Below are 17,571 nucleotides of genomic sequence, written 5' to 3' on the forward strand. Positions count from 1 at the left end.
CTCACGACCGTGGAGGTTGTATACATCGTCAGATTAGGTAAAGTGTGGTGAGTCAGTAAGGATCTGGAAGGGTTTAAATATGGAATTTGGCGTATTTAAAGCTAATTCAACATTATTAGGTGGTAAGATAGTATAATTGCGTCATATTGTGAATCAAATATTAAATTAATTATTCGGTTTTGTCCGTCTAATCACAATTATATTTAAAATTTACAAAATAAGATAATTAAAATATCATTTTATGTTCCACATCGAATAATCGATGTTCCAAATGTAAATCGATTATTCGATGTGGAACATAAAATGATATTTTAATTATCTTATTTGTAAATTTTAAATATAATTGTGATTAGACGGACAAAACCGAATAATTAATTATTAGGTGGCTATGGCGTTCAGCGTACAGTAATGTTTACAAATTAATTTATTTCCCTAATAATATTTTTGCTTTCTGGGATAGTATATTCAATCGTAGGAATTTGTTACATGTCGATAGTTTATGACTACCTTCCAATATTTCGTGCAGTCGAGTCCTTAGAATTAATCCGCTGTAGTGAAAATGGCGTGGGGTTTTTTGGGTTCTTCGTGTATTACAGCGCCATAGTGATTCGAGCTTGAGGCCGTGTTTCAAACACGGGATATTTAAATTCACTACCGTCGAACGAAAAGAATTATTTTCATTGAAACTTGATCGTGTGAAACAGGATCTACATGTACTGGGAGCGTATTGTATGAACTCTCCATTTCTTTTTTCGGTTCTAGTGAGTGAGCCCTGCGCTGCTCTGGGCTGTTGGTGGGGGGTTCACAATGAGGATCAATGCCAGCTAGAGAAGAGCTCTCGCAGACTCCACCTGCCGGTCCAGGTCCCTTGCCTCCTGGTTGAATGCAGAAGGACACTCGAGCTCGTCATTCTGTCACAAATCTGCTCTTGGCATGCTCCATGGTTACTTAACTTGTGCCCCCGGTCTTCAGGGAAAGAAAGAGATTGACAGTGGAATCACGGTTTCCTAGTTAACGTTGAGTAACGTTTAACTGTAGAAGTATATTTGTACAGAAATAAAATGTTATTTACACATTAACATATACCTTAACGTCGTATCTATACGTGACGTCATCCACCGACAGCTTATCTCTGTCAGGTACTCAACTCACTCACACTAGAACCGTTCTTTGTTACCAAATAAATGGGCCAAAACTCATAAACCGTAAGAGTTAGCTGAAATCTGTTCGCAGATTTGGAAAGCTCGTGTTTATTTACGTATTTAACTCGCAATATGTCCTGATCTAACTCTTACGCTTTAGACGTGGCGAGCGGTTGAAGTTAAGGAACGAAGGTATAGTTATTACGTGTTTTGGGTAATTATTTCAACAACGTGTAAAATATGAATTATAGAATAAAGTGAACATCGTATAGAAAAATCCCTTTATTTACTCTTTAATTTACATATTAGGTTTATATTCTCTATCTTACATAGGTCTCGAGTTATTGGCGTTTGAAGAAGTTACACACCAGCGTTATCTTACAGGTTCCGTCGAGTGTCACGTGATTTTATAAACGTTATTCAACGTTAAAAAATGAAGGTCACGCGGAACGCTGGTTGTAAGCTTCTCGCTTTTGGACTGGCTCACCTCGTTTCCAAGGACGTGCCCTTGCAGATGTTAATAAAATGTATATTTTTACGAGTATAAAACTCCTAAATGGGTATTAACATCAATTAAAATCGTTTACGTGATTCATTTGCTCAGGTAAAATGCATTTCTTCACCTTGGGTTATGTTGGGTATTTTACGGGACGAAATACGTAAAAAAGCAACAAAATATTTTAGGATTCGATGCTCTCACGGCGTTGTAGCGCCGTGTAGTCTGGTAGAAGTTTACCAGCGTTTCAGAGGTCGTTGTTTGGCTCCCCTGATGATGGAGGCAGAAATAACCTGAGAAACGTTCGCATTCACCGTCTTTGAGAACACCAAATCTGGATTTGTTCACGGCATCGTAAAGTAACTGGCTGCTGACTGGACGACCGGGGTTTCGATCCCCGGCGAGGTAGAGGATTCTTTTCTCCAGCCACCTATCCAGTGGGTACCGGGGTCATTTCCCGGGGGTAAAGTTCTCACCTCCATCTAGCGCCGAGACCAAGAATGAGTAGGAGCTATACTAACTCTCCCCCCAAGCGCCTACATGGCGTATAGTGCGGCAGCAAGTTAAGTACGCTTAGGTTATAGAACACCCGTCTCTCATCCCTACTTTTTGCATCTCTCTCCTGCTTTAACTCTTAAAAAGCGAGTGGGGTTTTTGGGGTACTCAGGGGTCGACAATCCTTCGGGAGAAGCGTATTGTGGGTTGCCTACGCATGGCAGGGTGGGCTAGTATCGCCAGGAACCTGAAGTGGCTGGCGGCTTTTGTTTTGACAGCGAGGCCACTGGCCTTGTGGTCTCTGAAACGTCTCACGCTCCCCGTGTCTGAAAGGACTGCCTTACGAGTCGGATGTACGTCGTATGAGTTGGGGGTCTAATCGCGTCATCTCTCTGGACTTGTGAAGTTCGTGACGAGAGTCATAGAGGCGCTGATTGTCGTGTGAATTCCCCTCCGTGTGTTCGCGAGGTACGTACGACGACACGCACCCACAGAACGTACAACGCGTAATAATCTGTTTCTTCGATGTCGGAAGGCGCTGATGCCAGCTAACACTGGAAAAAAGGAAGTGAATTGTGGAGGGAATTGTTTGGGAGTCACGTAAGTTGGATTTATTACATTTTAGTGTAACATATGGCATACGGTTTCCGTTTCAGATACGTTCATTTGCCTTTGTTTGATACATAAAAGAGTATTATAATATGAATGTTGTCCTGTTTCGAGTTTTGTTCCGTGCGCCATCTTTGCGGGCAGTTTCTTGTTCTTTTGAAGCTTTTGTACACATTCTCGTTTGTCATTACTGTTATTTGTTGTAATTTGCTTGGTATGGGGTATAAGAATCTAATAATAATTCAATTTATAAATGTGCTTGACAGCTATAAAGCAAGTTAGAAACAAACACTTAACGTGAAACGTACAATAAAATACAATTAAAACCCAAAGCACATACAAGAGAGCTTTTTAATGCAAAAAGCTAAAACCAGTAACGAAATAAATATTTATTAAATACGCTAATATTCGTGCACAGAAAGGCACCTCGCTCAATGGGTGACCTTGAAATTTCGACGCGCGGTCTGTGATAGGCCCTGGCGTAACACGAATATCCAAATTTCCGTTGAATTCTTTCACTGTAAGAACCGTGATACTTAAGTAAAGTTGGATTAGCCTACACATCATTTGGACCAGGGTTCGTAGCCCGGGGGCAATACGTCCTGCGTCTGAGACAACTCACCCGCGTATCGTGGTCTCGAATTTAGGAGCCTTTCCTCCACGCCCCTCCTACATCCTCATTACTTTGCCCCGTCAACATCTTCACTTTTTTGTTAATGATGAATCAATGCTGTAAGATATTTTTTTTACGAGTTTACAAATACGCGAAATTAAATTTGTAAGTAATTTAATTTGCACAATAACAGTCGTGATAATAAAATACCTTGCGTAAAGTAGAATATAACCTGATATCCTTTTTTTGTTGTTGAGATCGTGAGTCCATAAGCACTGGTTTGGTCTGCACGGTGTTTGAATCTATTAAGGAAAGTGGTTTTTATTGAGCGAGTTTGTGCTTTGCAAGTCTAAATATCGATTTGCTTTGACGTATGTCAGAGTTTTAGCAAAGAGAACTAGCAGTTAGTTCAACTGAAGATTCAGGAAGGCGATCAGACACTGAGAGATAGGCCGTACTAAGTTGAGGTTGCGTTGACCAGTGTCTTAGCACACAGCCAGAAGGTGTATACTGCCGGCTTCCCGCAACGTCTTCAAGAGGCGGACCATTGTTTGCTTCTCAATTGAAATAAAATACATTTTCGGGCAAACGTATTTATTTATAACTCAATATATCGTCCACAAGTATTTGGGTTTCTTGTATCGAAGACGGCTGTGTTAGCTCCGTGTAGTCTGGTAGAAATCGACGTTTCAGGGGTTTTCCTGGGTCTATCATTACTTATCGTCCTGATGATGGAAGCAGTAAGGACCTATGAAACTTTAGTAAACTTGGTTACCAGATTACACGACGCTACGGCCCACAAAACCTGAGAATCTGCTTCTTGGAATTTCCCTTCTGGTGTTGACGGAAGGGAGAGTTAAAACTGTTACTCGGGAGTTACGTGTTTTCGAAGAGAGTAGCTAAATCAGTTGAAGCTGGAAATTTATTTGAATCTTATGCTAGTTTGCGACTGCCGGCGAAGTGTGAAATTACAAGCAATAACTTACAGTCAAGGGTTTGATAAGTGTGGAAGTAATGGTTCAACTATTGACAATTTGGTACCATTCTTCTCGAAGCTTTCCATCTGCAAACGGATCTGCATATCCAACAGAAAAGAGGGAATTTTTTTTTTTTTGCAAAGAATACGGGCGTAAGGGGGAAAAAGTAATGAATTTGGTACCTCTGCAGGTTGCCACAGAGGTCGTGGGTTGACTGTCTGGGTTGGTTTGCGGTCCTAACTAATGAGTTCCCATTTATAAGTCTGAAGAACTTGATGTAAGGAATGGATTTAGTGGGCGTTAATGAATGAATCTTAGAAGAGCGAAAGGCGAAAGTGTATTGGGTAGTAGATAATGGAATTAAACAGGAAGACGGACTGGATTTGGTTCTCATATAACCCCTTAGCTTTCGCGCAACCATGTATCTTACGTAAATGCTAGATTTCGAGCTTATTGGACATGATTTCCGGGCTGTTGGTTCTTGGATAAATCGGAGGGTGGATATTGAACGCGAAGTTTTTCTTACGTCTGTAGCCAGAATCCCTGCCGTAAGTGCGCCATATTGGATTTCAGACGCTTCTGGGATTAATTTCCAAGGTCCAGGCCTTGGTCTCTGATCTCGGACGTCTGGATTCGTGCCCGTGGCACTCGGACGGGTTTTTCTCGAGGCCTTCGGTTTCAACCTGTCTTTCATCTGTGGGACGGACAAAGCACTGTGCCACGTGATTGCGACGAAATGTCCAAGTTTGATTTTTATTCTGTTCACGGTAAAACATTTTTATAATACTTCTAAATTCATCATACGTATGACATCCTTTGCATTTGATACAGCGTTGTTATATGGCAGTACAAATAAGTTAATATTTACTGCTTTGGGATAATAGCGAACAGGACGCTCTGATGATGGAGGCAGTATGACCTCTGAAACGTTGGTTGACATCGACCAGACTACACGGCGCAATAATCCAGAAGACAGAAATCTTCATACTCTGAAGACGGAGGCAGTATGATCTCTGAAACGTTGGTTAACATCGACCAGACTACACAGCGCAACAACCCAGAAGACAGAAATCTTCATACTCTGATGACGGAGGCAGTATGATCTCTGAAACGTTGGTTAACATCGACCAGACTACACAGCGCAACAACCCAGAAGACAGAAATCTTCATACTCTGATGACGGAGGCAGTATGACCTCTGAAACGTAGGTGGAAATATACCGGACTGCACGCCGCAATAATCCAGAAGACAGAAATCTTAAATAAATCCACTTCTTCGTCTATTTGAGTAATCATAAAATAGGCGAGATGTCTTCACATTTCGAAGGACGAAGTTCCTCTGAGGAGTTTTTAATACAACTATTTGCTACCTCAAAGAAAACGTAGCGTGTATGATAAATGTAAATTCTTTGGATGTTAAAGAATGTTGTATGTAAAGTCGCTACTGCCCTCGAAACGTTTGAATCTGAGTTTTAGTCTCGTCACGTGGTGTTGATATATTCGATTATAGTTTAGCGCACTCGAGAATGAAATTGTCCGACGTCTTTATTCAGCCCTTAGTTTGCGAGACCTAGTAGGCCCATGGCCGGTTCCTCCTTCCTGTGACTTGAATCCACGTACTTTACGGCACATTGGCGCCTTGTCCAGAAGCAGTGACACACGCTTCCAAGCTTCCCCGATTCTCCGAGATACGCAAGAACAGGTTACACAGTCTGGGATTATTTCTGTCTGCAGTTGTAATGAAAGCAGAATTTGGATTCCAGAGAAATCCTTAGATTTTGGCCTGGATTTGCGTGTGATTTTTCCCCCGCGCTGTAATTACAAGATGTCTTATGGGATGTTGCGCCGTGTAGCCTGGTAGAAATTTACGGACGTTTCAGAGGTGTTTGCTGTCTGTTCGTAGTGTTGATGGAAGTATAAATCACCTCTGAAACGTCGGTAAACTTCTGAGTGTACAGCGCAAACATTCCAGTAAACATATTCAGTGATATTTCAAGTTATTGCAGTGGTTAGTGTGAAAATTTAATATTTTTTTTGGTTGAAATTTGGCACTAATAACGCGCGTGTTACGTGAAGAACCGACTCGCTGGAAGTTACGTGGTGGGGAATCCGCATTAGGGGATTCCCGATCAATTCAGGAAGTTGGCCCCCATGTGTCCAGGTTGAATCAGCGACTGCTCTGACATCTGTTGTCTGTTACAGGTGAAACTTGACAAGAACCAGAACGGGAAGCCGTCGAAGGTGATTCACATCCGGAACATCCCGAATGAGGTGACTGAAGCCGAGATAATTCATCTGGGCATCCCGTTCGGACGCGTCACCAATGTTTTGGTGTTGAAAGGGAAAAACCAGGTATGTTTTGAAACGAAGCCTAACTTAACTTTGTGAAAGACTCTCTGATGGCTGAATGGTGGATAAACCATATCTTCTGTCAGCGTTTCGAGAACATTTTCTGCTGTCATCCTCAGGGTAACAAATCCTATTCTTTGTCTCGCGTTCTTCTGTCACTGGGCAGGGGGACTCCTCTCAGCGGCCTGTTTTCTTACGAGAGGACACAGTTGAATTACGGAGATTATAACGAAGCACTAGTTGTGTGATCGTCCAACAGATGGCAGGGGAACTCAACAAGTGCTGACTTGAGATACTGTTGGTAGAACTGCAATTTGTTTATTTTAATCGATTTTTTTTTCAATAACTTTACGCATTTAACAGGATTTATTTCTCTTACGACACACATTCGCATCTGAAGTATTGTTTTTAAAGAACCTAAGTTTAAAAAAAAGGGCAACATTATTGTTTCTTACGTATTACGGCATTTAAGACCGGTATTACATAACCTCCAAAGTGTGTATGTAGGTCTGTCTGTGTTTTAACTTTAAATAAGCCTGTTTTACACACAGTGCATTCATGTATCGTAAGATTCCCAGAAGAAACAGCTATTATTACTCTTTACGGCATTAACCAGTTGATCTTCGTAATGGAGACGCACTGTGTTTACTTTGAGGTACGGGCTGAATGTTTAAATATTATTTGGATCGTCTCTCTCTTCTTCAATGTATAGGTCTGTGGTGTGTTATATGCACTCGGCCTCGGATCACTGCGCTATATGAGACTAATCTGATATCCTCTCTTGTTCAAACCATTACTCTGCAAATTCAGGAAACGTGAACACTTTTTAGGAAATTGGAGAAGCGGGGAAACATGTTAAAGTTGACTAAAAAATAGGTTCTATTAGGTTAGCGAATATCAGGTTTGGTTTTTTTTATCTTCCAGTTTCGAAAGCGATGTATAACGTTATAAGTCAAAATATGTTTCGATATTAGGTATCAGATGTTTCGTATGAAAGTATGAAGGTTGTTATATGCATTTATTAATATTGAGGTTATTTAGCGATGCTATCTCTACGCAATAGGTTATATAATATGCTAAGTATCTGTGATGTTAAAATATTTAAAGGGATTTATGTAAAATGTCAAGGATTTATTTAGTATTTTACGAAGGTTTTTGAACTTTTCGGGTTTAAGAATTTTCGATTCAGCAATGCGTGTTTGTTTATACATACTTCTGAATTTGCGAGCATTGTTTTTGGTATGACAAACAAACAACGTCGTATGTAAATACAGGAAGTTCTCTGACGTAGTAATTTTACTTCGCAGGATTAATAGCTCTTATGGAGAGTAATTTTTGTTTTTCAAATCTGAAACTTCTTGACGATGGTGAAGAGTGAATTGAATAAAAATTTTCTTGGATATTATCCATCGTCTAGTAAATATAAAACGTAGGGATTAGCTCTATCTAGTGGGCCCAACTGAGTAGGAACCTGAGACGGAGATAGAGTCCCATCTCCGAAACGTCGTTTTACGTTTTATATTTACTATACGATGGATAATATCCAAGAAAATTTTTATTCAATTGAATTTTTGGTTTTTGTTTTGTGATTTGTGTTTTTGGGAGTCGTAAATCAATCAGATTTTTTTTTTCGTACATAGACATTAATGGGAAATTAATTTTCGATTTACAACTGTTCACCTTACGAACAGATTCCGTCGAACGAATTGTGCTCGTATTTCGAGGGACGGGTGTGTACGCCGACATGTGATTTGCCGCGTTACTTATGGCATCTGAGCTACTAGAAACTTCTGTTAATGCCGTTATCGTGCGGTTGTTGGAAAGGAGTATATAACGTTCGTCGGGTAATGGTGGGTAACGCACATCGCTTGCTTCGAGGCTCGAATCCAACTGGGATGTGATGCTACCTCAGTCAGTAACCGCGATTCGGTGGTCGGAGCAAACTTTGCGCTGCTCTCAGCATAACGATATATATATGCCTCTGATACGGTTCCTCGCGTTTAACCCCCCCCCCCCCCGAAATTCTGAGTGCACTAGATCGAGTATCCGGTTTTTGCTAGCTTCTCGCTACGGTTGTATTTACCTCTGGCATCGGTCTGCTTCGTAGTCCAAAACCCGGTCCCTCTGCCCTCTTTCGTTCCACCCCAGCAGTTAGTTTTACCTTAAGTTTCACCCCCTGGGGGCATCCAGCCAGGTTTCATTAGTAACTGTAGCCACCTCCCCCCCTTCTCTACCTCTGTTTCCGATAAACGACACAGGGTACAGTCTGTTCCGTATAAAAAGTGTGAAGCCCCAGATCGGAATCCTCGAGAAAGTTATAGTCCTCAGATAGCCAAATCCCCGTCTTTTATGATATCCGAATGTTCATTACCGTACCTACAAAAGACCGTCACTGGCGAACCCATTTCACACCATTCACGTAACCAATGCGTGCTACATGCCTCGCCCATCGTCCTTGATTTTATCGTCGAATAATTACCAAGTCCCCGAGGCCCAGCTTAACATTTCGTAACACGCTGTACCTTTTTCATGGCGCGGAGTTGACCCTCCACGCCCAACCCCCCCAAGCTGTCGGACCGTATCGAGTCCAGCAAAGAATAACTTACGTGTGGTAAGATAATGTTTATGATTTGTGTGTTTGAAGCGTCGCGGAGAATGTTCTCACTCTGTAATTACGCTACGTAGCAGAATTTTCGTGTTGGTGCTATCATTTGGCAGCTTTTAGAAATACTCGTGATATTAAGACACGAATTAGGCGTAAGGGAGGGTATTGATATAGGAAAGAAGTTAATCCCACTTGAATTTTAGCTTGCATTTTTTCGTTTGTATTAGTGTTATGTTAGTCGTACGTTTAAATTATCGATTTGATTAACTTGATAATTTATTACGTTTCGTTTGCGAAGAGGATAGATTGAAGAGATGCTTATGAGGTTACATGTCTCGTCATACATTTTTATTCTGCGAAATTTATAAAACTCGATATTGATGATACGAACTGAACGCTGTAGGGAGAATGTTGTTCTGGTCCATGTCGTTTTGACGTAAATTCTGTTTACCACGAAACAGTAAGTTTATCAGTTTTCTTAAAACTGGTTTGATGGATAAAGGACTTGTTTATCTCTTGAAACATACCGTCATTATACAGATATGTATTTGTTGCTTTCAGAATTTTATTTCTCGATGCCAATGGTTAACAAGACAGCAAAAAAAAATTTTTTTAAAAAAAAATCCGTATCTCCAGTGGAAACATTAGATTTTAATATGCGGTAAATTAATATATGAGAGTCAGTTAGGCATGAAAAATTTCGAAGAAATTCGTGATTAATGTGTGCATGTCCACTTTTTTTTAAAAAATCTTCGTCTGATTACTTTACAAAACCTCGGCATGTCCGATTTCTATCAGAGAAAAATCGATGTTTCCCGATCAAAATTAAAAATGGTTTTGCTGTATCTAAATGCCTTGCAACATTGCTATTGATAGATAGTGGCGCCTCTAGCAGCAATTTTAAAAATTCTTGTTTGCCATCGTTAAATAGTGGGCCAAGAACTTTTCCCCCCCTGTTTCATATATATATAAACAAATATTATTGTAATACACATACAAATTTTTCTTCTCGTTTGTCAGACTGTACCGTCAAAACCATCCGTTATCAGCTTTACCGCCTTTCAGTTTGTCATATTTTCGTAAAAATGTACACTCGCGTAACTGAAATTTGCATCAAGTCAGTTCTGTTGTCCGGTTTGCTTCTTTGAAGTGTTACACTATTTTTATTTAGTGTTCTGTCTGACGACAGGTCCATATGAACAGGATCCTTCCATCCTTTTCTCGGACTGGGACCTGTTCATAAACGTTCTTGGCAGATGATCCAGAAGTGGTTTGCCATTGCCTTCTTCTGTGTGTGAATGGAGTAATTGTTTGGATGCCACGGAGGAAAACTCCGTGTTGCCTAGACCACGGCCTTGCCCAACACAAGTTATAAATTCGGGCACCGCCGGGAATCGAACCCGAGACCCCCGAATTACAAGGCCAGCGTTCTAACCGCTAGACCACCTCATCTTATTATTATTTAGTGTTCTGTCTGACGACAGGTCCATATGAACAGGATCCTTCCATCCTTTTCTCGGACTGGGACCTGTTCATATACGTTCTTGGCAGATGATCCAGAAGTGGTTTGCCATTGCCTTCTTCTGTGTGTGAATGGAGTAATTGTTGGGATGCCACGGAGGAAAACTCCGTGTTGCCTTGCCCAACACAAGTTATAAATTAGGGCACCGCCGGGAATCGAACCCGAGACCCCAGGATTACAAGGCCAGCCAAAATTTTGATGTGTGTGATGTTGCATCTGGCCCCCTTGTTATGATTATGGTCTTTTGAGCGTACATTTTCAATGTGTAGTTGAGAGCTGCTTTAAGTCAGTGCACGTGAGAAACTTCTGTTTAGAACATACGCTTACTTCCGCTGAATTCCTTTACAAATTCTAGTGTTTCTTGTTAAGTTTATGTACGTTTTCCAGCGATTTCTTTTGAATAAACTATTCCATGTCGTTTTCTCGTTAAGAATTGTTAGATTCGTGTAGTTACGTAATTCTGAAAGGAGCTGTAACCGTTGAAATATCAAACTTTTGGCGTTAGAAATTGATTCTGTGTGGAATGGTATCGCGAGGTGGAATAACTGTTTTCTTTTATATCAGTAACAAAGTCGTGTTACTTGGTACTTTCGGTCTGATGATGATTTTGTTTCACTCTCGGTGCGTGAGTGATATTACGTATTTTGATTTGGAATATGAAGTTGAGATGTGGAAGGAGCTTCTGTTAATTTGATTTGGTGTAGTGCGTGGAACATAAAACCTTTACTCTTTGTGTCCATTCGCTCATTAAAGGACTGAGACTCTGCTTTTTACGAGAGGGGAAAAATATATTTTTTTCAAGATGGAAAACAACGCACAGGTCCTTGGAGAAGTTTTGATAGAACGTCCCCTGGATTTTATAATGTAATTTTATTTGCTCTGTCTATATTTTTCTACTACCATCAGCTTGTTTATTTATTTATTTATTTATTTTTGGTTTATAGAGCGTATCGATCAGTGGATTATTTGTTAGGTTATGTTACGTCGAATGATTAGTTGATTAATGAATAATGAATTGGAAAGTCTGTGGAAAGAAACAGACGTGGCCTGTTTTAAGGTGCTGTATCGCCATCTGCTAAGAGGGATTAAGATAAACTTAATGATAGAATCTCCTGATTGAGATTTGAACCCGTGACTTCGCGAATACGAAGAAATGTGATTTAGCGAAAATCAGAGAAGGCGTGGTTTCTGTTGAATGTTGTGTAAAAATGTTAATCCGTCAGGCGTTGTAAAAAAAATGGGTGTTGTTAAGGAATTCTGGAACAAAAAGATCGATATATAATATATACTGTACGGAAAATTATAGTGATTTTTTTTGAAACGCTACCAGTAGGTAATTTTTCATATTTTATCGAAACTGTTTTTTTATTTGTTAATGCAATTGAGGGCCCTGTTTTAGGCTTTAACTGCATCGCCTAAGAAGTTAAGACTTTTATCCCGTGTCCAAAATGTTGCACATTTGCGGCCTTGGAACGTGTTCTGCCCTTCACTACTCACCCCTTTATTTAAATGAAGATCTAGGGAAAATTATAAGTTGGCTTTATGTATTACAGATTTGTTAATCGCGATATTTTAAATATTAATAACCGTACTTGTTACAGAAGACATTACTTTTTTGACGTAAATACGTCTATATTTTAGGGTCAGTGTTATTCGGGAAAAAGTGGAACAATGGTTACCTAGGAAACGTCGTGTTTACTCGGAATTGTTGTTATCTATAAAACATTACATTACATTACCTTGGTGTATATACGTGCACAGATACGTCATAAGACTACATTACATTACATTACCTTACCTTACATTACATTACATTACATTCAGCTACCACAGGCCCATCTTAAGCGTAACTAATTCAACATTTCGATAGAGAACATTATTTTAATATATTTTAAATATTTAAATGTTAATTATAGCAATATTTTAATATTTAATAGGAATTTTATTGTGATTAAGCTGACAAGATTAAACAAATATATATTTATCACAATATGACGCAACTATATCATCTTACTAATTCAAGTTAAATAAGCGATGTCTTAATCAAACTTTACTCAATTGTAAAGCATGTATAAAGGAAATATTTAGAATAAAGCCAATATATAAACTTCCTTTCCGTATAGACGTATTTACGTCAAATTATCCGGAATCCGTGGTTCCACTGACAACTTTTTTTTAGAACATCGATACGCAGACTAGGATAGAACCCAGTCCCTTTTATAATATCAACCCGCTGTTGATAATCGTGTTTCATTTGTCATCTGCCCAGAAGTATCTACAGGGGACCTTGAAAATTAGTCAACTTTCCAAATGTTTTATCTTTCGTTTTGTGTCCTCGGACTAGGTTATGTTTTGAGTCGTTCATTGGATTGCGCTCTTCTGTGTTCGTCGTAATCCACGTCTTCTTTGATCCTTCCTTCTCTTTAAAGCCAATTATCTATTATTTTGTTACTTTGTGTATGGCTTACGTTTGCCGCGTTCGCCCACCCCCACTTTATACGCGTGTAAAACATAACCCTTGTAACATCAAGGGGTTGTTACGGAATATATGGGGCATGTTACACCACTGGAAGACGGCGTTGTGTTCAAGGGAGCGGAAAACTTGGGTTAGGTTTTCCCGCGCTGTTGAAGAAGCCAGTCTTGCTACACGCAAAAGTGGCGTAATGGTAGTGTCACATGTCGGACGTCGCGTGTCTTGGGGATTTGGTTCTAAATTCTTATTATGGCCCCTTCTGGAAGGGCACGGCCCTCATGACCGAGGTTTGTTCTTTGACAGGTCTAGAGATTTTTTTATCTCTTGGTACCCGCGTCCGTACGAGCTCAACGCCATGATGAGAGTTTGGATTTTTGTAGATTACGCGGTCTGACAGTGAAGATTAGCACAGGGTTGATAAATTTCTGGGATTTTTTTTTTTTTTTTTTTTAGTTTTTATATGAACCTTTTTGTGTGAAGTTTTCAAAATTTATTTCTGTTTTTTTTCACGTGTGACTTTGAATAAGCCCGCGTGTTCTTATAACTTGTAATCGTTTAAGGACCGTTTAACCTGATGATGGAGGCAGCAAAGACCACTGAAACGTCGGTAAACATCCACCGGACTGGGTACCACAACCATTTTTTACTCAGTTTCGTGATAACCGCAAATCTTACTTTGATCGTCTGTTGTTTAATTAACGTGAAGAGAGAAATTTGCATTTATCGTCGAGGTTCTTAGAGTAGTGATTTGAGGTTGTCTACTTGCCGGGGGGACGCTGATTATTTTATTAGAGTCTTCTGTTTGAATGTTAAAGCTGATATAGATTGGAGCTGTACCTCCACGCCCCTATACGTCTTTATATGGCAATCAGTGGAGTATAAGTGCATATAAAATCGCCTGGAGTTGCATATGACTTTAGAGAAATAAGTTGTTAAGGCGGTAAATTTATTGGCAAGGCTCGCGATGGGTGTCAAGCCTGATGTTTGGTTTCCATAACAACAGGCAATTGCTTCATTAGAATTATACCAGCTACTCAGCGTACCATGGAGTCTTATAACGCAGATCGCAGGTAAATTACGATGGGTTGGGTATGTAGCTCGGATGTGACAGACGTTTTAGAAGGGGGGTTCCGAATAAATTCGAAATGTACAGTGCGCTCATAGACGTTTATTGGTATTAAGGATGGCGTAATTGCGTCATATTGTGAATATTATAACAATTATTTATTTTAATCCGTCTGATCACAATATAATTTTATTTAAAATTTCTTATAATTAAGATAATAAAATATTATTGATGTTACATATCGATTGATCGATTTACATTTCGGAACATTTACACAACAATGTTTCGGTTTTTATAAAACCATCATCAGGTGTAAAATATATCTAAGAACTTAAAACTCAATTATGATTTCTGTAGTATTTTGGTGATGTTTCATTACGTTTGTTTTTCCATTTTTTGGGCGAAGGTGTTGTTTTTCTTAAATGTTATTAGATGTACATATCGGCCAAAGATGTAGGAGTGTAAATGTTCCGAAATGTAAATCGATCAATCGATATGGAACATCAATGATATTTTATTATCTTAATTATAAGAAATTCTAAATATTGTGATCAGACGGATTAAAATAAATAATTGGTATTAAGGATGTTTGACTTAAGGCTTATGTACAGAGATCATGGGTGGTTATACACATAATCGGAGATTAGAGGTTCTTACAGCGGTTAAGATATCGATTGTGGTGTATCGAGTTATGACGTCTTGTAGAGATCGACATTTAGGAGGAGCGGATATCTTGGGGTTGAGGGAAAATTATTTCCTGGTGACGTCCACACAATAACCTTTCTTACAAGAAGGAAATTCTGCACCACATTTTCAGGTCTCTTAGGCCTATTATGGTTGTAGTTTCAGGCGTGAGATTTTTTTTCTGGTTTGGACATCGTGAAATATGTCTCGGTTGCTTCCTCTATATATTTTACTAGCGCGAGGTTTTTCTCTGTTCAGCCCCTTTGTATATCCGTGCGGGACTGCGTTATACCGCGGGGAGCAGTTTCACTTCTTCGCCGCAAGGTAGCGGCTAGGTCGAGCGGAAAACGTATTTCACTCTTCGAGTCGTATCCCCTTCTCCGAGAATCGTGTTCAATGTCTGCTGTTCAATTGATGTTACAAGTAGGAAGTGTCTGTAGCGAATTGACTGAGGAAGTTGTAAAGGTCCTTGTGGTCAGACAGGGCTCCACGCGAACGTAAGAAATAAGGGCCCGAAAGAGAAGACGTTTGGGGCGAATTCTCTCGCCTACAAATCCGCTCAGGTACACCCGGCGGTTGGCGGCCAATTACATTCCACGTGGAATGTGTCTAGGGGTTTCGACGGAGACCTTGAGACGATACGGGTCTTGTGGGAATTATATTCAATGACGTGTGGTACAGTACCCGGGAAATAGGCGCTAGTTGAGACGCTTAATTAAGGAGTGCGTTCTTACGCGCTCCGCGAACGTCTGTAAATGAACGCATGATCGCGTGGTTATCTAAACTAGTGGTATTCAACCTGGGGTACCCGTACCCCTGGGGATACTCGAAGACATCTTAGGGGGTACGTGAAATTAAAAAAAAATATATATATTATGATAAACACTGAATAATCAGTAATGTAATTTATTTAATTTATTTTAGATGTAGATTATATACTATGTTTTATATTTAGTGTTCTGTCTGACGACAGGTCCATATGAACAGGATCCTTCGATCCTTTTCTCGGACTGGGACCTGTTCATATACGTTCTTGGCAGATGACCCAGAAGTGGTTTGCCATTGCCTTCTTCTGTGTGTGAATGGGATGCCACGGAGAAACCGGGGAAGCCCCCGGAGGAAAACTCCGTGTTGCCTAGACCACGGCCTTGCCCAACACAAGTTATAAATTCGGGCACCGCCGGGAATCGAACCGGAGACTACCGACCACTAAAACTTCACCCACTTCGCTCACCGGGGATGAAAAGCTACTTATTCATTACACGGTTTATTTAACGACGCTTTCGAATGAGAGTATGATAGTAAACATCGAAATGGAAAGGATCTGGAAGGAACCGGTTGTAGCCTGAAACAACACTTCACCATTACAAACATTTACTACTTAATTTTAAGGAGAGAAAAAATCGATGTTTACAGTGAGAATAATACAAAACACGCGTATGCGGAAAGTAAAAATACATTTTTCGTCATTAAAATAAGAGTCGCTGTGTTACTAAGTTACCGCCGTGGTCTTAAACGGCGAAGTCACTGAATTACGCAAATACGACGTCATCTGTCGTCATTGCCTACGGCTACGATAAGTGGGGGGGGGAAACTAATTACGTAACTGGAACCACTGACGCATGCGCAGATCGCGAAGTGCCTCGTCATCGCGACATGACAGGCGTGCAGTCGACTGGTTATCAACAGCGCGCAGGTAACACACGGACACGTTCAATAGTTTCGAACTAATTACGTATTAAATTGAGCGGTCAGTGCTTGAAATGCACCATCGGACTAATTCGCTGGTCGGCGCCATAAAATCGGAATGGTTCTCGCTATGGAAGATTTCACGAGTGGACTGGGGCAATTGTCACGTGGGAGAGACTGACGTAAAATGGTCACCTGACACCCCCCCCCCCCCCCCGGGGGGACAACCCTTTATTTAATTTCTGGGGCTACTTCAAGTGCGGAGTTCGTGTTACTCATTTATAATCCTTACTGAAGCTGCGAGACGAAATCCTGTTCCACGTGAGACAGCTTTTTCATTTCTTTTAAAAGCCCGTATTTTCTGTACGAAACTTGTCAGGACACATTGACGATGGTATAATTTATAATTTTTATTTTCGTCATATATACGTTACGTTAACAGTCACGGTGGTCTAGCGGTTAGAACGCTGGCCTTGTAATCCTGGGGTCTCGGGTTCGATTCCCGGCGGTGCCCGAATTTATAACTTGTGTTGGGCAAGGCCGTGGTCTAGGCAACACGGAGTTTTCCTCCGTGGCATCCCATTCACACACAGAAGAAGGCAATGGCAAACCACTTCTGGATCATCTGCCAAGAACGTATATGAACAGGTCCCAGTCCGAGAAAAGGATGGAAGGATCCTGTTCATATGGACCTGTCGTCAGACAGAACACTAATAAATAATGAAAATACGAGAGAAACCTTAAAAGTATAAGAATAAATACAAGTCAGATGTTGACAGTGCTAATTAGGAGAGACGCGATTTTAAGATTTGACCTTCGTAGAACTTGGGATTTGTTATTCGTGTGGAAATA

At 40.3% G+C, this 17,571-nt stretch overlaps 1 protein-coding gene across 12 annotated transcripts in view; it reads left to right on the plus strand.

The window, feature by feature from the left end:
- The window catches only part of heph (polypyrimidine tract-binding protein 1 heph), a 543,355-nt gene that overhangs the window by 438,713 nt on the left and 87,071 nt on the right, over positions 1–17,571 (plus strand). For all 12 annotated transcript variants that reach the window (XM_087359360.1, XM_022061198.2, XM_087359361.1 and 9 more), the window contains one exon: positions 6,534–6,683. In XM_087359360.1, the coding sequence (XP_087215486.1) occupies positions 6,534–6,683 (150 nt within the window). The remainder of the gene's footprint in view (positions 1–6,533; positions 6,684–17,571) is intronic.

Source organism: Zootermopsis nevadensis, unplaced genomic scaffold (genome assembly GCF_977971745.1).
Source record: "Zootermopsis nevadensis isolate Lab colony 2312 unplaced genomic scaffold, Znev_1.0 Znev_ptg000031l, whole genome shotgun sequence".
Classification (NCBI taxonomy): domain Eukaryota; kingdom Metazoa; phylum Arthropoda; class Insecta; order Blattodea; family Termopsidae; genus Zootermopsis; species Zootermopsis nevadensis.